The sequence below is a fragment of the Eimeria maxima genome, genomic scaffold, assembly GCF_000499605.1.
Source record: "Eimeria maxima Weybridge genomic scaffold, Emw_scaff14, whole genome shotgun sequence".
NCBI lineage: Eukaryota > Apicomplexa > Conoidasida > Eucoccidiorida > Eimeriidae > Eimeria > Eimeria maxima.
Genome location: NW_013564368.1, coordinates 80,073 through 99,046, shown reverse-complemented (window position 1 = coordinate 99,046; position 18,974 = coordinate 80,073). Strand labels below are relative to the sequence as shown.

The 18,974-nt window shown below is 48.0% G+C and overlaps 1 protein-coding gene across 1 annotated transcript; it reads left to right on the top strand.

The window, feature by feature from the left end:
- Positions 1 to 25: 25 nt before the first annotated feature.
- Positions 26 to 18,328, top strand: EMWEY_00002840 (Dynein heavy chain 3, axonemal, related; the record flags this gene model as incomplete). The annotated part of the gene is made up of 49 exons (XM_013479831.1): positions 26 to 130; positions 320 to 511; positions 663 to 802; positions 1,010 to 1,208; positions 1,345 to 1,479; positions 1,631 to 1,846; positions 1,969 to 2,052; positions 2,207 to 2,383; positions 2,516 to 2,659; positions 2,792 to 3,001; positions 3,104 to 3,213; positions 3,342 to 3,679; positions 3,778 to 4,061; positions 4,283 to 4,589; positions 4,717 to 4,913; positions 5,068 to 5,280; positions 5,441 to 5,989; positions 6,096 to 6,374; positions 6,537 to 6,930; positions 7,036 to 7,427; positions 7,587 to 7,735; positions 7,837 to 8,068; positions 8,311 to 8,481; positions 8,844 to 9,041; positions 9,220 to 9,316; positions 9,596 to 9,800; positions 9,892 to 10,179; positions 10,437 to 10,578; positions 10,810 to 11,091; positions 11,194 to 11,322; positions 11,538 to 11,927; positions 12,183 to 12,321; positions 12,421 to 12,567; positions 12,658 to 12,776; positions 12,918 to 13,122; positions 13,233 to 13,376; positions 13,522 to 13,795; positions 14,148 to 14,370; positions 14,571 to 14,837; positions 14,967 to 15,243; positions 15,387 to 15,546; positions 15,691 to 15,901; positions 16,289 to 16,438; positions 16,543 to 16,841; positions 17,212 to 17,332; positions 17,478 to 17,576; positions 17,726 to 17,914; positions 17,986 to 18,045; positions 18,191 to 18,328. 49 exons carry the CDS (start codon positions 26 to 28, stop codon positions 18,326 to 18,328), a joined length of 10,170 nt encoding a protein of 3,389 aa, XP_013335285.1.
- Positions 18,329 to 18,974: the final 646 nt, after the last annotated feature.

Here is an 18,974-nt window from a genome sequence, read left to right as displayed (position 1 = left end):
ATCGTGGTTCTGTAGGATTCTGAGGATGGGAGACATACCTCAACCAGAAACAATTGTCCTTCCTCACTTATTCAAGAGCCAACAAAAGCACATTGCAGCCCCTCTTGGATTAGAAGAAGCCTCAGTACAGGTGGAGTACCAGCAACACAATTTTGCTGGAACTTGGCATCTACCCTACCCACAGTGGATCTATAGTTCTGGCTTCACTTGGAAGTTTAGCTGTTCTGCAGGCCCAGGCCGAAGTGGTGATACGACCGATTGCTCAGCTCGCATCGGCCCGCCGAACTGATGTAGGAAACTACTTGTACCCTTTTTGCAGGCAAGCAAACAAAATATTTTGAGGCTAATCGAGTTGCATATCCCGTTTCTGCAAAAGTTCATCGAGCACTTCCAACCGTTTGCTGACATTCTTAACCTCTGCTCGGCTGACGTTGTTGCCGAAACGGAGCAGAGAGCTGCAGTTGGCAGTGTTGCAGAAACCTTCCGGCAGGCGGTCTTAGGCTACCAAGAGGTATGCATAGCGCCGCCCAGCTCCAGCAGGCTTGGTTGTTGTACTTCAGCCACTCTTATATATGAGCCTGCAATGGAAACGTGCTCCTGGCAGCAGCCTGTGTCAATTTTCATTTCGCCTTGTAAAATGCGGTCGTCCGTTTTCTTCGCAGAGAATAAAGCAAATTGAAGAAGATATCCCTACTTCAGTAATTGTTGGAGTATTTTGTGTTGGCTGTGAAGACATAAAGAGCAGCTTGAAATCTACAGTTAGAAGCGTTTCACAGCTTCTCCTGGATGTACTCGCAAAATGGTGGGGCATAGTGGAAAACAGTGGAAGAGGGGGCTCGTAATGGAAATGGACCTTCATGTGCCATTGGCCAATCAAATATCTCCAAGATACTTACAAAATTCCTTGCATGCTTTGAGGGGGCAATCACTAGCGCTGCATTTACAATCTATGCCTTGGCTTGTCTAAGTTACTTCGGTGATGGGCTTGTGGGATTGTCACTTGCCGCAGCTTCCGAGACCAGTGCAAGCAGACTCTGGAAGAGTTTAAGCGGATCTCAACAACTCTAAAGCAGCAGCCTACAGGAATCGAAGAACTCACGGAATTGAGGGAGTTTATGGATGATACCCCAACAAAGCTCGAGGCTCTCGCCGTCGACATTAAAGCAGTGCTGCATATTTTTGATGTGCTAGAATCCTTTAAATACAGGGTGAGCACCGATGTAGCAATAATAACATTTGAAGCAGAAGGAGGGCCAACACTGTTTCAGGCAGCACGATCATGTGTGCACCGTGTGTAGACCACTTACAGGCAAACGTACTATGTTTCATTTGTTTCTAGTACAGCTCCTTGTGGAGGATCACAACCTGCGTTGGAGGCTTTACGGCTCGCCAGCTGAGATCCTTGAGCTGTCGAATGAAGTTGCTTCATCCCTGGTCAAAGAAAGAGCTCGCTTCCTTGATGATATGCTAGTGCAGCAGGTAAAATACAACTCCTCAGATTGCTTATGAATGTTCCATGAGGCCAGATGCAAGAACACTGAGCAGATGCTGCAGTTGTTAGTTATTTTTTACTACTGACTATTTGGTGTATGTGCGTTTTCCCTGCTTCGGCGACTCTGCGTTCTGGTAGTGCGAGTTCGCAGCTACGATTGCCGACCTTGCTGATGTTGTTGCCGGATTTGCCAACTTCACGGATATGTCAAAACTAGCTGAGGTATATGACAGCGTCCTTGCCGTTGGGGAGAGGATCGAAATGAGCATTCAACAGGCCAAAGTCTTCAACCACAGAGAGCGCCTTTTCGGTAGAGATGTGACGGACTACACCTCGTTAACGAAGATTCAAAAGGTTGGCTAGATGCGCATTAGGTCCAAATGCCCTCCCTGGAAGGCAGGATGCGGTCTTAACTACTTCGACAGGGAGTTTTGGCAAATGTGCAGGAATTCGAGCCGTTTTCAACCCTATGGCAGACAGCCTATCAGTGGAGCGTCACGCGGAACTCAATTTACACGGCTTCTTTCGAAAGCCTAAGCGGTGCAGATATTGAGAAACAGGTTAGGAGACACTTATTATTCCACAAACGCAATTCAGTAACGTGCGACGATAGTAAACGTCTGGACCGCTATACGATACTAGCTTGCGCAGCCTTTCCAGAGTTAACAACGACACGGGGATGTGCCTTACCAATATTCCTTTCATTTGCTGCAGGTGTACGGAGGGATAAAAGCACTTAAACGGGTGGAGAAAATACTGCAAGAACGCGGCCTTCCAGAGGTATTCGCCAAAGCCTCGCAGGTCACGAACGAGCTTACCGAGTTCAAGCCACTTGTCCCTATCATTGTTTCTTTAAGAAATGACGGAATGCGCGAGCGACATTGGAATAAAGTGAGCATTCGCCATGCTGGTGACACCCTGCAACGCTTAGGTTGAGCTAGTTATAAACTAGCCCAAGTCCCACGCAAATTGTAGCTTTCAGTTGAGGAATTTGAGCAATTATTATTTTTCTCATCGCCTCAGCTTTTCGAGCGCATCGGCGAACCCCAGCTAGACGACAGTTCCAGTCTTACCCTAGGTGCCCTGTTGAACAAAGGCATTGCAGAATGCACGGACTTCGTAGTGGAACTGGGGGAGCTGGCGACTAAGGAAAGCTATCTCGAGAAGGTCAGCAGTTCCAAGCACTTCCAGCCACATCTGTGGACCATGGATACCTGCCGGATTAGTGCACTTTGACAATGCAATTGGTGGCACCCTAACGATGTGCAACTCATGTCAGTATACATCTGTTATGATTAGGCCCTTCAAACGATGAAAGCCGACTGGGAGCATGTCAAGTTCGATTTCCCTGAGACATACAAGGACACGGATACCTACATCCTGAAAGGCACAGAAGAAATTGTTGCATTGCTTGACGAACATATTATGACCACACAAGGACTGCAATTCTCAATTTACAAAAAGCCACTGGAGAAGGAGATTGATGAATGGGCAACTCTCATTATGACGGTAAGTGCAAAACTGTCCCTCTCACCCCTCTCTGTTCGTCTGAAAACACCGTGGGAGTTACCAACAAAACCTCTGTGGGATTGCTTTTATCTCGTATCACAGGCGTCCGAAACCCTTGACGAGTGGCTCAAGTGTCAGAGAGCCTGGTTATACTTGCAACCCATCTTCCACTCACCAGACATACCCAAGCAACTTCCAGCGGAAACAAAGCGGTATAACTGCACAAGCCGCTAATGGGGGAAGCTCACTGTGCGAAGTTTGTGTTGAATAGCCCAGGGAGGATATGACGAGTTAACCTGGTCACCTGCAGTTTTGAAGCGCCACTGGTTTTTTGGTTCAGCTTTTTCACAGTGGATACTGCCTGGAGGGTGCTGATGCGACACACCTACGAGGAGCCTCTGGTCTTGACAGCCTGCTCAACGCCGGGTCTTCTGGACAAGCTCCGCGAGAACAATAGACTACTAGAACGCGTGCAAAAAGAATTGCAATCATATCTAGAACTAAAGCGTAGCCAATTCGCTCGATTTTATTTCCTTTCAAACGACGAACTTCTTGAGATTTTGTCGGAGACGACGGACCCGCTGAAAGTTCAGCCATTCCTATGCAAGGTTTTTGAGAACATGAATGAGTTGGAGTTTTCTTCAGACCTTGTGGCCACTGCAATGTTCTCTGCAGAAGGTATGCGACGTGCAAACGCCTTTGCGCTGCATCAGTAATTTTTCCCTGGTAAGTGCAAAAAATTTTAATTACACGTTCCATGATTTCTGCGCGTTCAGGTGAAAGAATGGAATTTGTCAAAGGCCTCGTAACTGCAGGCAGAGGCGTTGAGACGTGGATGCAAGACTTAGAGAAGATAATGAAGTTGTCTGTGAGAGAATGCCTCCACAAAGCCATACTTGACTATCCTATTTCGGAACGGACAGCATGGTGTACGAAGCATGCTGGACAGTGTGTCCTGAATGGAAGCCAGGCACACTGGACAGCTTTAGTAGAAGATGCGATCCAAACTGGTCAACTTAAGAGCCTCATGGAGAAGCAGACACAGCAACTCTTGGATTTGGTAATTGGAAGCACAACAGTCCTGCCTTGACAGCAACTGTAGAGAATGTTTAGCACACTTTTTGATGAGCTGATGCAAAACAAGCCGTGGGGCACAGAAAAATGCAGCAGCAGTCGAGTATCTTATACGTGGTTTACATTGTCATCTCAAAAGTGAAGAAAAGTCACATAGCTCTCCTGAATACATATGCAGTAGCTTTTGCCTAGGTCCACTGTTTGTAGGTTGCGCTCGTCCGTAAAGGGCTTAGCTCTATGCAGAGCATTACCATCGGGGCGCTCATTGTTATAGATGTCCACGCCAAAGACATTGTCCAGCGCCTCTGGAAGGAAGAAGTATCCAGTGTGGAGGCATTTGAATGGATTGCCCAGCTGAGGTATTACTGGAGAGATGACAATTGTTGGATTCAGTGTGTTCAAACGGACTTCCCTTATGGATATGAATACCTGGGCAACACATTCAGGCTTGTGATAACTCCACTTACAGACATGGCCTACATGACGTTGCTCAGTGCTCAGCAGCTAAACCTGGGTAAGTAGCCTGAGTGCACTTTCGTTTTTGTCTTGGTTTATTAAATATTCGTCTAGTAGCTTTCGGCCCCCAGAATATCAAAGCCTAGCATTGCTGGGCAGTTGCACGGGTGAGTGTGTTGTCTCAGGAGGATCACTGGCAGGCCCTGCAGGAACTGGGAAAACTGAAACAACAAAGGACTTGGCCAAGGCCTTGGCGACGCAGTGTGTCGTTTTCAACTGCTCGGAAATGATGGACTTCATAATGATCGCAAAATTTTTCAAAGGATTGGCTTCTTCCGGCGCCTGGTGCTGCTTCGATGAATTTAATCGAATCAACATTGAAGTAAATGCTCTAGCGAGCTTCCTGCATGCACAGTTCACTTCCGTAGCTAACCTTAACTGCAAAGGAAGAGCAGCATGCCAGGAAAAGAAGACAAGAGATGACAGCATTTTCGAATTCCCGCAGGCGATCATCTACGTTGCGTCCTCCTCTGCAGGTCTTGTCCGTTATAGCACAGCAGCTTGTAGTGCTTTTCGGGGCAAAAGCTCAGCTGCAGGGTTACGGGACGACACTGGAGATTGATTTTGAAGATTCGCGCATACTTGTGGAGCCGACGTTTAATGTGTTTATTACCATGAACCCTGGATACGCCGGCAGGACGGAACTTCCTGACAATCTAAAATGTCTTTTCAGGCCTATGGCCATGATGGTGGGCCAATGAAGCGTTATGCCCAATTGCTATTCAGGGAACGTTCCCCTTCGTTGTTGAAAAGATTGCCGTTTAGACCATCCCGGCGTTGCTCACAACTGCTGATTGACTTGATATCTGTTGATACAGTCGCTCCATCGACGGGTGCATTTACGCTCAGGTTCCAGATTACTCGATGATCGCCGAAATTATGTTGTATAGCTTTGGATTCGACCAAGCCAGAGAACTAGCAACAAAGATGGTGGCAACATTCAAGCTGTCGTCAGAACAACTGTCTTCTCAAGATCACTATGATTATGGCATGAGGGCAGTTCGGTCGGTTATCAATGCTGCCGGAGTCCTGAAGAGGAAATACAGTACCATGGATGAGCAAATGATTCTCCTGCAGGCATTAAGAGATGTGAACGTTCCAAAGTTTCTGTCTCATGACCTCCCGCTGTTTGAAAATATTATTGCTGATCTATTTCCCGGTGTCGAAGTACCCCGTGCCGATAACCAAGTTCTTCAAGAAGCGCTCTTGCGCCAATCGGAGGTGCTAAAGCTACAGCCGGTGGAACCCTTTATGAGAAAGGTGATGCAGCTGTACGACACCGTTCAGGTCCGCCACGGCCTCATGCTCGTAGGCCCAACAGGAGGAGGCAAAACAAGCAGTTACCGTTTGTTATCCGCCGCCATGAGCGACTTGTATAAGAACCCAGGATTTGCAAAGGTGAGGCGAGAAAGCTTGGCCTTCCATTGGGGCGTTTTTTCAAATCCACAACCCAGGATTCAATTTATACGAGAAATTGGCTTATGCAGGGAACTGTTGTGCGTAGGTGCACGTGAACGTCCTGAATCCGAAATCAGTGACCATTGGGCAGCTCTACGGATGTTTCAACGAAACAACGCATGAATGGACAGATGGCCTAGCTGCGGCACTCATTCGTCATGCCATCCGTGACACCTCCTCCGACCAGCATTGGATTATGTTTGACGGTCCTGTTGATGCTTTGTGGATTGAAAGCATGAACTCTGTTTTGGACGACAACAAGAAACTGTGCCTGAATTCAGGAGAAATCATTTCCCTCACGAACAGAACGGTTATGATGTTTGAGGTAAGCTATGCAGTGTGGAGTGAAGGCGTAAGAATGACCAGTTTTATTTCGTAATATCACCACTTCTCAGTAGAGCGTCCAGTGTCTAACAGATGCAGCTGTGCCAGTACTTGACTTCCACGCATATTGTACCAGTAATGGACGTCATTGGTGCTGCTGTAGGTCGAAGACTTATCCGTAGCCTCTCCTGCGACAGTCAGTCGTTGTGGAATGGTATATATGGAGCCAGAAGTCCTTGGGCTTTCGCCTCTAGTTGCCTCGTGGTTGAAGTCGCTCCCTCCGACGTTTAAAGAGACGCACAAGGCACTCATTGAGAACCTTTCGAGCAGCATTTTCCCAGGGGGAGTTGCAGTTCTTAGGAAACAGTGCAAGGAGGTTGTTTCAACGGTAAACACCAACCTTTGCACATCGTGCCTGCGCATGCTCGGCTCCATCTGTTCTCGCTACCGTCCAATAGACAAGCCAGCCGATTCTGAAAAAGGCGATGCCCTGTATGGACGCCTCCCTGCGGCATTCATTTTTAGCTTCGTCTGGTCATTCGGCATTACTGCAGATGGTGAGCATTACCACTGCTTCTTACAGCGCTACAGGACTAAGCCATGCGCATCACCGATTCATCACAAAACCAGCACGAAGGCTGCTTTCGTTGGCTTTTCGTCAGGTTCCGGCAGAAAGAAAATAGACGATTGGCTACAAGGTCGCGTGCAAGAACTCGGACTTGATATTGGAAACTTGGGTGCTGGATGCAGCCTCTACGATTTCTGCTATGACATTAATAGCCACCAATGGACCCCTTGGGGGGAGACAGTTCCCTCATTTGTCGTCCCAAAAGGCGCGTCCTACGAGAACATAGTCGTTCCAACCTTAGATTCTATCCGCTTGGCCCACGCCATTTCTACTCTGTTGCTTAACGGCCACAGCGTAATTTGCCCAGGCCCAACTGGGACTGGTAAAACAGTCAATTTGACTGATCTTCTGTTGTTAACTTTGCCGGAAACCTACGAAACGCATATTATGACGTTTTCGGCCCATACAAGGGTCAATCAGGTGCAGGTAAGTGTGATTAGAGCTCCACTCGCTCCCGGCTGCCAGGCCACGAAGCTTCTCAGAGATACACGGCCAACAGCAGAGCACTGCTCCGCTCTTGGACCGTCACGCCATACACAGTTCAGAAACGACGCAGTTCCTGCTTACCGGGCCTTTATGTGACAGGACCTGCTGGAAGCAAAGTTGGAAAAGAGACGCAGGGGCGTTTTCGGCCCACCAGCTGGCAAAACATGTATATTTTTCATTGATGATCTAAACATGCCGCGGAAGGAAGAGTTTGGAGCTCAGCCGCCTTTAGAACTCTTGCGGCAATGGTAAGCATTGTAAGCTTTTCGCAAAGGCCGCGAGAAGAACGCCTACGGTTGTTCCTTCGTTGCACACGATCCGTAGAACTGCCGCCCTACGCGTTGTTCAGGTTTGACCACAAAGGGTGGTATGATCGCAAAGGTTTGACATTTCAAGAAGTTGTGGACGTGGGTATGGTTGCGGCCATGGGACCCCCAGGAGGCGGGCGCAACGAAATATCTGCTCGTTTGTTGAGGCACTATTGTGTTCTAGCATATGACGAGCTTCAGCGGGCTTCAATTGCAACAATCTTCCAGACACTCAACAGGCATTGCTTCCAGCAGTTTCCGCCCGATATTCAAGTGAGCCTTGCGCATTACTTGCGTAGATGGAGTACAACGCCTGTGTTGTTTGTTGCATCCTACTTGTTTGTGATTTGGGGAAACTGTAGGCCTTCACATGACTGGTAGCTCACACGGCCATCAGGGCTTTTGTAGGCGGCATTGTAGTTTCACTCTAGGGTCTGGAAGTGACATTCATGCGGATGGATCTTTATACATTAATGTACTTTTTGTCTAAGTGTTTCCATTTGCCTCCACTCCAGGCTCTGACGGATCCGTTGGTGTTCGCGACAATTGACCTCTATGCAGAAGTCACGAAGACATTGCTTCCAACTCCAACGAAGTCCCATTACACATTTAACATGCGCGAAATTTGGAAGGTGTTCCAAGGACTTGCATTTCTTTCTTCAAAAGTGGTGAAGGAACCGGCAGCGGTGAGCAGCAGATAGCCCGGTCTGCCAGGGGCCATGTAAACTCACCTTTAAATGAAAGCTTCGGTTCCAGAAGCACTTTTATCTGCCGCATAGTTTCACGATCTACTTCCTAGTTGATTGCACGAATCAGCACCGCTTTGGTGGCAGGCCAAAACGCCTGTACTAGCCCGTAAACGCAGCTCTCCAAGGTCTTGAGAACATAGCACACTTCGTACTTCGCCGGCAGACAAAACATTTGCGAATTTGCATAGTTTCACGTTAGGGGTGGACCGCATTCAGTCACGACAGTTTCTGCGAAGCTTACTGTGGGAGCAAATGCCTTTCTGTTAAATGTTCTGTTGCGTACGGTCTGGGCTTTTCAGGTAATCAGATGCTGGGTACATGAGACATGCCGCGTTTTCTGCGACCGGCTCGTCGACGATGACGACAGGAATTGGTTCTACGATCTCCTTCAACGGCAAGCCAAACAAACGTTTGGCATCGAATTCAGCGACGTTAAGGAGCTGTCGTCAATGATTTTTGCTGATTTTGTTCAGCAGGGGTCAAATAGGTACTACTCGGTAAGAGCAGGATGTTTTGCACGCTAATGAAGCTATCGACGTAGCATAATCGTACCCTTAGCTCAAGCCAACTCACTCACTGCTTGGAACGCTTTGAGTGACAACTCACATGCTGAGTTCTTAATATCCTACTGCTGTATGAAGCCCGCCTGTGTGTGCACTGACCGTCATGACATAGGAGGTGTCTTCTGTGGAAAAGCTCAAGCAAGTCGTCGAAGATTATATGCAAGATTACAACAATACGTTTGCAGTCCCCATGCAGCTCGTAATGTTCAGTGACGCATGTGCCCATGTGGCGCGAATCTGCCGCGTACTCCGGCAGCCGTCAGGCCACGCACTTCTACTTGGAGTTAGAGGCTCAGGACGGCAGTCCCTCAGCCGTCTCGCTGCCTTCATCATGGAGATGGAGTGTTTCCAGATAGACGCTACCAAAGGTCCTTCAAGAGGACAGCTGCTCTCCATCTCTAGAATTTCCATGCGTTGTTTTGGCGAACCGTCAACTGATCCGCATCTCATTCATGTTCGATGTATGCACCTACTGCTTCTGTTCGTAGGCTATGGGATGGCGGAATGGAGAGAGGACCTGAAGAAGTGCTTTATGAAATCCGGATTGGAGGACAAGCCACAAACTTTCCTCTTCTGTGATTCGCAAATTCTTGGAGAATCCATGTTAGAAGACATTAACAGCGCGTTGAATTATGGAGACGCTCCAAATATCTACAAAAAAGAGGACATGGAAGAAATCATGAAAGTTTGTAGGTGAGCAATTTCTTTGTGTAGTTTCCTCAAAGGTATCGTGTTGCCTGGGTGTGTTATGAAGCTGTGGTGCATCATCCGCGTTTGTCTTCAGGGTATACTGTAAGCAGCTAGGTGTCTCCCCAACAAAGGGAAACGTCTTCAATGCGTACGTTAAAAAAGTCAAGGCGAATCTCCATATTATTCTGGCTATGAGCCCGTTGGGCATACAGTTTCGCACTTGGCTCAGGATGTTCCCTTCGCTGACCAACTGTTGCACCATCAACTGGTTTTCCGAGGTACGGGAGCTCTGTGATGAGCTAGCTATGATGAACTTGCTAAGGGCATTACAGACAATTTTTATCCTTCCCGCAGAGGCCGAGCAAACCAGGTGGATGATTCGGTATTTTGCTTTTGCGAGAGTGCTGTTTCGGTTTCTCTGTAGTGGCCAGCAGAAGCTTTGATATCTGTCGCTCGCATGCAAATGGAAAAGTGCGAGGTGCAGCTTACAGCTCAGGACGAGGTCCTAGATGTTCTACAAGCTATGCATCGAGGTGTCCAAAATACTGCCACACGCTACAGGGAGGTGCTTGGCCGGGCCATGCATGCAACACCGACGACTTTCTTAGAATTGCTTTCAGCATTTTTTCACCTTGTTAGCACTAAACAAGTTGAATTAGTGACCGTTCAAGAACGATTTGAGAAGGGACTAAGAAAGCTGGAAGAAACAGCCAAGCAGGTGGCGGAAATGCAGGCTCAACTTCAGGAACTCCAGCCCGTCCTCCAAGCTACCTCAGAGGAGGTGGGCTCGCCAGACAGCAGACAGTACACTGGCTAGGTAGCCGATTCGTGATCTATGGCTATAAAATGTTGCTGCGCTGACCACTGTGAACTGTGGAGGTACCCTTGGCTACACGATGCGCTGCACAAGGTAAGTAAAACAGAAAACATATTCTCTACAAGGACTGTAACGCAAGGCAGCATTTCCTTTCATACTCGTCAGGGACGCAATGATGAGTGGGTGCTATCGTAGGTGGAGAAAACAATGACTCAAATTCAACAAGACCATGCAGTTGCAGATGAGACAAAAAAAATAGTAGCCCGAGATGAAGCGGCCGCTTCGAAAAAGGCAACAGAAACTCAAGCTCTCAAGGACGATGCGCAACGGGATTTAGATGAAGCACTTCCAGCTTTAGAGGAGGCTGTGGAATGCGTTAAAAAGTTGAAGTCAGACCATATACGAGAGGTTAAAGCCTTATCAAAGCCTCCTTCCGGTGTGATTCTTACAATGGAAGCAGTGTGCATCATGTTTGGGGTACGCCAAGGAGCTCAAGCTGTCGCTTTCCATAGACGCTCATATTCTATAGAGGTGCTGCTCGTACAGTTTCCCTTTTACTGTTGTTTTCTGTAACTTCAGGTGCCTCCTGTAAAGAAACCTGATCCATCGAGACCAGGTTTGAAGATTGAGGATTACTGGGAATCTGCTCAACACAAACTCCTGAAGGACCCAAAAAAACTCTTGGAAGACCTACTTAAGTATGACAAGGTGGGTATTATTAACTCGTTAATCTTGCTGAAGCTCTTTATAGCTGCACGAATATCAAGTGGCCAGAACCATTCCAACCTTCGTGTCTACCGTTCAAACTAGTGTTGGCCACGCGAAAGTAAGCTCTGTGCTTTTCATTAACATGCCATCGTCCCGTCCCAGAGTTTGAGCGTAAAAGGGAGCCTATCCAGTCACATCTATCATATGTCGAGCAGGATAATATTCCGGAAACTATAATAGCAACTATCGGTCCATATATTGAAAGAACCGACTTTGACCCGACAGCCATTCGGAAGGCATCCGTTGCCTGCGAGGCCATTTGCATGTGGGTCCGAGCTATGTATAAATACTACCATGTTGCGAAGACTGTGGAGCCAAAGCGGGCAAAACTACAACAAGCAGAAGCCGAGTTGCTGTTAACCACACAGAACCTCAACAAGACAAAGGCCAGACTCAGAGAGGTGGAGGAAAAAATAGAACGCCTTGCTGCCGATTTTGCTCTTGCTGTCGAAAAAAAGGTGATGGACCCCACTTTCACGATGGCTCATCAGCAATCGCGCCTTCAAAGCATTTTGGGGTCGTGTCACTTATGGGTTCCACGTAGAGTAAAATAGACAGGCCTCCCGCGTGCACCAAGCAACAGCTACGTTGGGAAGCGGCAACAGCATTTGTCGAACGACATGACAGAAAGTGCAGCTACAATGCGGACAACAGCTGGAGCAAGTGCATGAATTTTTATAGGGTGACACAACCTAAGTAACTGACAATTGTGGAAAGCTTCGTGGATATGCCCCTCAAAATAGTTAGGAACACTGCACCAAAAGACCTCCACTAGACACTTCAACTGGGTGGCCTTACAGGAGCAACTCACCAAGGAGATTCAAAGCTGCCAGAAAAAAATACAGAGGGCAGAGCCCCTTCTGCTAGGACTAGCCGACGAAAGGCACCGCTGGGGAGAGCAGGCCTGCCTCTCTAAGGAGCTCCACAGCTATGTATCCGGTTAGTAGAGCCACGCTTTCACACTGGAAAGTCAAGCAGGACCCTGTGAAAAGGAAAGCATCTCTGGACACTCGGTCTGTTCTTGCTTTATCTGCGTAGGCCATGCCCTCATTAGTGCAGGAATGTTAACGTATGCTGGACCGTTTACAGCAGCATATCGTGGAGAACTGGAAACTCAGTGGTCGGACCTGCTTCGCCTGCACCAGCTGCCCTTCCAGCCATCGTGTGGACTCAAACAGTTTCTCGGTATGTCTCCGGAAAAGTGCAAGGACTGCTACAGGGTTGATAAGTTGTGGCAAATCTGGATATGTGATCTCCTGACGATATGATATGCAGGAGACCCTGTAACTATTCGACAATGGACCCTGTGGGGGCTACCAAATGATGAGTTATCTATTCAAAATGGCATAATCATGGACCGCGCGAGGCGCTGGCCCTTAATGATTGATCCGCAAGTGCGCTTACCGTATCACCGCATCGTACACGATATGTTTGAGTGCAAAATGCTCCTTAAATTGTACGCATGGCGCCTCCCCTCACATGAAGCTGATGTGGATGTATCACAGGAGGTGTGATCGTGTACTTGTTCTCCACAGGGGCAGGCAAACCGTTTTATTAAGCGAAATGGCAAGGCCACTGAAACTGGCTTCGAAGTACTGAAGATGTCTGATACCACTTTCATGAGAGAAATTGAGCTTGCCCTTCAGCTGGGGAAATGGGTCCTTATTGAAAACGTCTCAGAGACTCTAGATCCAGTACTCGACCCAATACTTCTCCAGCAAAAGACGAAGAGTGGCTCGGGTGAAATATAAAGGCACTCCTGCAGATTATTTGTGAGTCAGACTGCTCACATCGCCCTGGGAATTCCGTTGTATGTTTGGCTGTCATGGCCTGTGTGTTGTGTGTTGAAGGCTACACCATTAGACTGGGAGAAAAATCTATCCCATGGGGAGCCTCTTTTAAACTTTTTCTGACCACAAAACTCCCAAATCCAAAGTTCCCAGTTGATATATTTGTCAAGACAACGGTCATTAATTTTGCAATCACCCCAGAAGGTGGCGTTGCACGAAGTTATAGCGGGTTTTGCACGTCAGGCTTCTGAGGAGACTGCAGCCAGTTCCTCGTACCTACTGCATGAGTAGTGCGTCCGGGAAGTTTAGCAGGCAGTCTAACAAGGTAGTGAATCCTTGTCTGGTTCAGGCTTGGAAGATCAAATGCTTGGGCTTGTAGTGACAAAGGAAGCACCCCAGCTCGAAGAGCGAAAAGCTGCTTTGGCACAGAGTAATGCCGATATGCGGCGTGAGCTACAAGACTTGCAGGACAAAATCCTCCAGGTCATGTCGCAGTCGCAAGGGAACATCTTGGATGATGAAGTTTTGTTGAATACCCTAGCTGCATCCAAGCAGACGTCTGAGGAAATTCAAGAAAAGGTTCAGGAGGCGGAACTGACCGAGCGGGAGATTGACGAAGCACGGTATGTTGCTTAGGTCCATTCCCCTTCGTTTAAGGTAAACATTTGCATTAACCCAAAACACGCAAGGGGTACATACCAACGTTTCTGTTCAGGCAGTGCTACAGGAAAGTAGCAGCCCGATGTAGCCAACTCTTCTTTAGCCTGGTTGAACTGGCGTGCATTGAGCCTATGTACCAGTATTCTCAGCAGTGGTTTCAAAACCTGGTCTCGATCGGCATCAGCGAGGTGAGGATTTCGTTGGGAATGAAAAGCTTGCCAGTGTGATATGACCTCTCCGCAATCCGCATCCCATTGAGTTTAATCATCCTCGCCGTGGAAGCTATGCCTTCGAGGTCCCCGGCCCGCTGTGCAGACTCTCTTGCTTTCTTAAGCTGCAGAGCAGCGACTACAGCCCACGTCGTCATCAAGAGGGGCAAGCATCTTTGTTTGTGTTTTCTAAGGCCCCCACGACTCCAAATGTCGAGCAGCGAACTCAGTTGCTCGTGGACCACCTTTCCTATTTGGTGTATCAAAACGTGTCTAGATCCCTCTTTGTGAGACACAAGCTACTGTTTGCGTTCTCTCTCAGCTTGCGAGTGAGGCTCAATTCCTACAGTGGTATTCCAATGGATGTCTTTAGAGTATGTGGCAAGTACAAGAGCTCCAGGGCCACAGCTCTGTTCTGCAGAGAAGTAACTTTAGAGCTCCTTAGTGCTTTCGTGCACTTGCCGCAACAAGCGCAAGTGCAGAGATATGCGCTATTTCATACATATCCGGAAACTATTTGGCTGGACAGGTGCAAGCGAAGACTCCAGTGGATCCTGCAGAGCTACGCTTCCTCTTGACGGGTACTGTAGCTGCCTCAGGCAACAAGCAAAATCCCATATCCTGGCTCACAGAGAAGCAGTGGCAGGCAATATGCGAGCTTTCACATCTACCTGCATTCGATGGGCTGGACGAATCGCTGGAGCAAGAAGAAGAAGGTTTTCGACGGATTTTTGATTCGCTGGAAGCCGACCAGGAACCACTACCTGGCCGGTGGCAAGGCCTGAACTCAATTCAGGTGTGTTTCAACAGACGAATTGTTGCAGATAACTAATTGCGTCGTAATTTGTTTACGGACACCTCTGTTCAGGAAATAAGGGGGCATGGTAGTTGCTAGTGGTCGACTGCGCCCTCTTGCGCTCCTCAGAAAATGTGCATCCTCCGGATTCTCCGCATGGATTCCTTAACAGCTGCAGCAAGCAGCTATGTGGCTTCGGAACTGGGGGCTCGTTTTCTAGACCCTCCGCCATTTGACTTGGCCCAGTGCTACAAAGACTCCACCTCTCAAACGCCATTAATTTTCATTCTATCACAAGGCTCCGACCCCGTGTCTGAGCTCCATAGCTTCGCAAGAGAGATGAAGATGAGCAGGCGGTTCGAATCGATTTCATTAGGTGAAAATAAAGCACCTACGCTCGTCTTCGGTATTATTCCGTGACAGTGTCGTGCTGTCTCAGGTCTTTATAGCTATGTGAGGTCTCGTTTTGCAGAGGCGTGTGCAATTACATATCTTTACGGCCACGTTCTCCCCTTAAGCGTCAGCGTAAGTGGAGCTGTGTGCCTTTAGGACAAGGCCAGGGGCCCAAAGCAGCGAAGCTTATTGAAGAAGGATGCAGTCGGGGAGGATGGGTACTTCTGCAAAATTGCCACCTTGCTTCTTCATGGATGAGTGAGCTTGAACGCATATGTGAGCAATGGAATCCCGAAGAAGTGCACCGGGACTTTAGGTAGGCCACATTAACCCCATGAATAGCGCGCACTTTTCAGCTGACGCAGGCGTTCCAGTAATTTCATGTCTCCTACTATTCCCAAATTCCAATCGCTTCTCGGAGAATGGAATGCATTACATGTATTCGGTGCGCGTGTGCTAGGTTGTGGTTAACTTCCATGCCATCACCATCGTTCCCAGTTTCCGTCTTACAGAACGGAGTGAAAATGACTAATGAACCCCCGAAGGGGCTCAAGGCAAACTTGCAGCGCCTCTATGCGGGGATTGACAACCGACAGCTCAACGCAACGCAGCATCCTTCCCATTTCAAGAAACTGTTTTTTGCCTTTTGCTTCTTTCACGCTATAGTGCAAGTAGGTGAACCAACGAAGCGCGTCTCTGCTTCGACTTCATGGCTGTCTTGTACACGATCTCAATGACAATGTAAAGCAACCAACCGGCCTCAATGACAATGTTGCAACCGTTTGCCTGACAAATTCCCATTATGATCAACTATGATGAGTTAGATGATTGTGTGCAAACTAGGAACGCCGACGTTTCGGGCCAATCGGATGGAACATTCACTATGAGTTTACTCAAGATGACCTTGTCGTGTGCCAAAGGCAACTAAAAATTTTCCTTGACGCAAGCGACAACATCCCTTTTAAGGTGTGTTTGAGGCTCGTGTGTTCCAACAAACATCGAATATTCAGTACAACCTGCACATCAGGGCCACGTATGAATGAAAATATTGTGCGCAGAAAGCAGAAAGTCCGGCTGTTGTCTTCTATCAGGTTCTTCGCTTCCTCGGGGCTCGGATTAACTATGGTGGACGTGTCACTGATGCAAACGATAAGAGGCTCATTGATTTCATCCTCCACACCTACTTGAACGAGAGGCTTATTGAAGAGGTTAGACGTGTCTTGTGTTCAGGGGAATCCTTTACTTTCACCTGACGGTATGGGTTACAGCAAAAGATGTGTGGGAGCCGGTCATGCTGGATTTTCTCGCTCAGGGTGCAGCTTACAAGTTTTCAAACTCGGGAATTTACTACTGCCCTGATGAAGAGGACGTCGAAGGCTTCCAGAAATATATTGCATCACTGCCCGCAAATGCTCAGCCAGAAGTATTCGGCCTCCATGAGAATGCAAGCATAAACTGTGCCCAGATGGAGGGGAAGGTATGCCCCCGATTCGAGTGGGAGGATTCTATAATGGTGCCTAATCACGCAGTTGATCCAAAGTTTTTTCTCCCTATGAGTGACGGTCGTGTGCATTGTCACACTTGCTTTTCGTGCACTTGTGGGGAACTTCCGTGTGAATTGATTTAGGAGCTGCTAGACGGCATATTGTCCATGGCACCACGAAGTAGTTCGGCTGGCTCGACGTGCCGGGAGTCTGCCATTTCGGAACTCGCTGCTCATGTGCAATCTCTTCTGCCAGACTTATTTGACGTAGAAAGTATTCAACAAAAATATCCTACTCGCTACGACGAATCCATGAATACTGTGGTGGTTCAAGAGGCCATTAGGCGAGTGGCCTACTAAATCTGCTTCTTATTTGTCTACCGTCGTGTTTCCAAGTGGTGCTTTAAATAGCTGTACAAAGTGGATAAGGGCATGAGGAGAGGTACCGTGGTGGGCCCTGAATGAATTTGAGTGGTGCCAATTCTGTATGGCGTTCAGATACAATGGATTGCTAACCGTCATGAATAAGACAATAAAGGACCTACAGCTTGCAATAAGGGGGAGAATAGTGATGACAGAGGAGTTGGAGAAGATATCAGCCGCTCTCTTCGATAACCAGGTCCTGAGGTGGCACAATACTGTTTCGAACATGCGGTTGTCGCATGCCATGGAAACCAGGCTTGAAGCCTTACAGGGATCATGAAATTGACTGTTTTATCAGAATAACTGTAAAAATATCGTTCTCCTCTATGGTGATTTTGCAGGTTCCGAAAGTGTGGTCCGATAAAGGCTTCGTCTCAATGAAGCCTCTAGGCTCGTGGCTTAAGGACTTAATTGCGAGACTTGATTTCCTTAACACTTGGGTCGTCCAAGGGCCACCGAAATGCTACTGGATGTCGGGGTTCTTCTTCCCTCAGGCAAGATGACTTAGAGCTGCGGCAGATATCTGCCGAAATTTAGTAGGGAAGAGCCAGTGCGGTAGACTAGGAAAATATATGTTTGTTGCGCGCAGGCGTTCTTAACAGGCGTGCTTCAAAATTATGCACGAAAATACCGCGTCGCCGTCGATAGGCTTTCGTTCGCGTATACTGTCCTTAAGGCCACAGACGGATCGACTGTAGTAGAAGCTCCAGAGGACGGATGTTTCGTTCATGGTATTTTCTTGGAAGGATGCCGATGGGATGGAGACAGAGGAACGCTGGTAAGTGACAGCCGTGGTCTTTTCTGAGTAAACAGCGACTGATATGAGGCTTAGAGCGCTCCTATTAGCAGGGCAGTTTTGTATGTCTGGTGATAGCACGTGACATTACAGTTCCAGCGGAAGCAAAGCAGGTAGGCTCCCCCAGGTATTCATATGTCTATGCAGGTGCCTTCACGGCCTAAAGTGCTCTTTGAGGAGCTTCCGGTGGTGTGGTTCCTACCCCAAAGGGATCGGGTGCACGAGTCTACAACCATTTATATGTGTCCTTTATACAAGGTGCCTAGTCGCAAGGGGACACTATCCACAACAGGGCACTCGACAAACTACATCACTAGCATTGAGCTTCCTTGTTTTGACCCCCCTGACGTGCCTATCAAAGCTGGGGTAGCTGCACTTCTTGCACTTCAAGATTAAGGCATTGACTGCCCATCGTCGTTAATATGCCTGTTGTGAATCGAATTTGAAGTTCCCCATGAGGGATCAGTGCGAAACTCGGGCGATCCACTACTTTGATGCAAATGTTAGGCCCCTATGTCTTGGAATCTGCCATGTAGACACGCAGCAGAGAAGCCCTAAAAGTGAACGAAAAATCAAGGAGTACACAGCAAACGGGAACGTTATTGCCTGCGATATGTGCTTGGCTAACTAAGGGACCTCAAAAATTATTTTTTAAGAAGGGACATAATAATTTTTGGCTTTGTAGCATTCGGGTGCTCTCTATGCTGATCTAGCATGCTTTTTGTACAACAGCACAACCACTACAATGGTACTCAGAATGGACATTTCGACATGTTCGGCAGAGAGAACAAATAATAGTAGTAGTAGTATATTGGGCCGGACTAAACATGGCAAAAGTCTCTAAGACCAAGTGGGCCCTCCAGCTACCGGGGGTCTGTAAGACTGGCGGTGTTGCCCACTCAACCGGGGTTACCAGTGGATTATCACCATTAGTCTCCCTCTATTGGGAGGATTGGACCCAGGATATAAAGTAGGTACTTTCTTTAGATATTTCAAGGTTACATTAACGGTTGTTAGCCGAGTGTAGCCTATTCCGATAAAT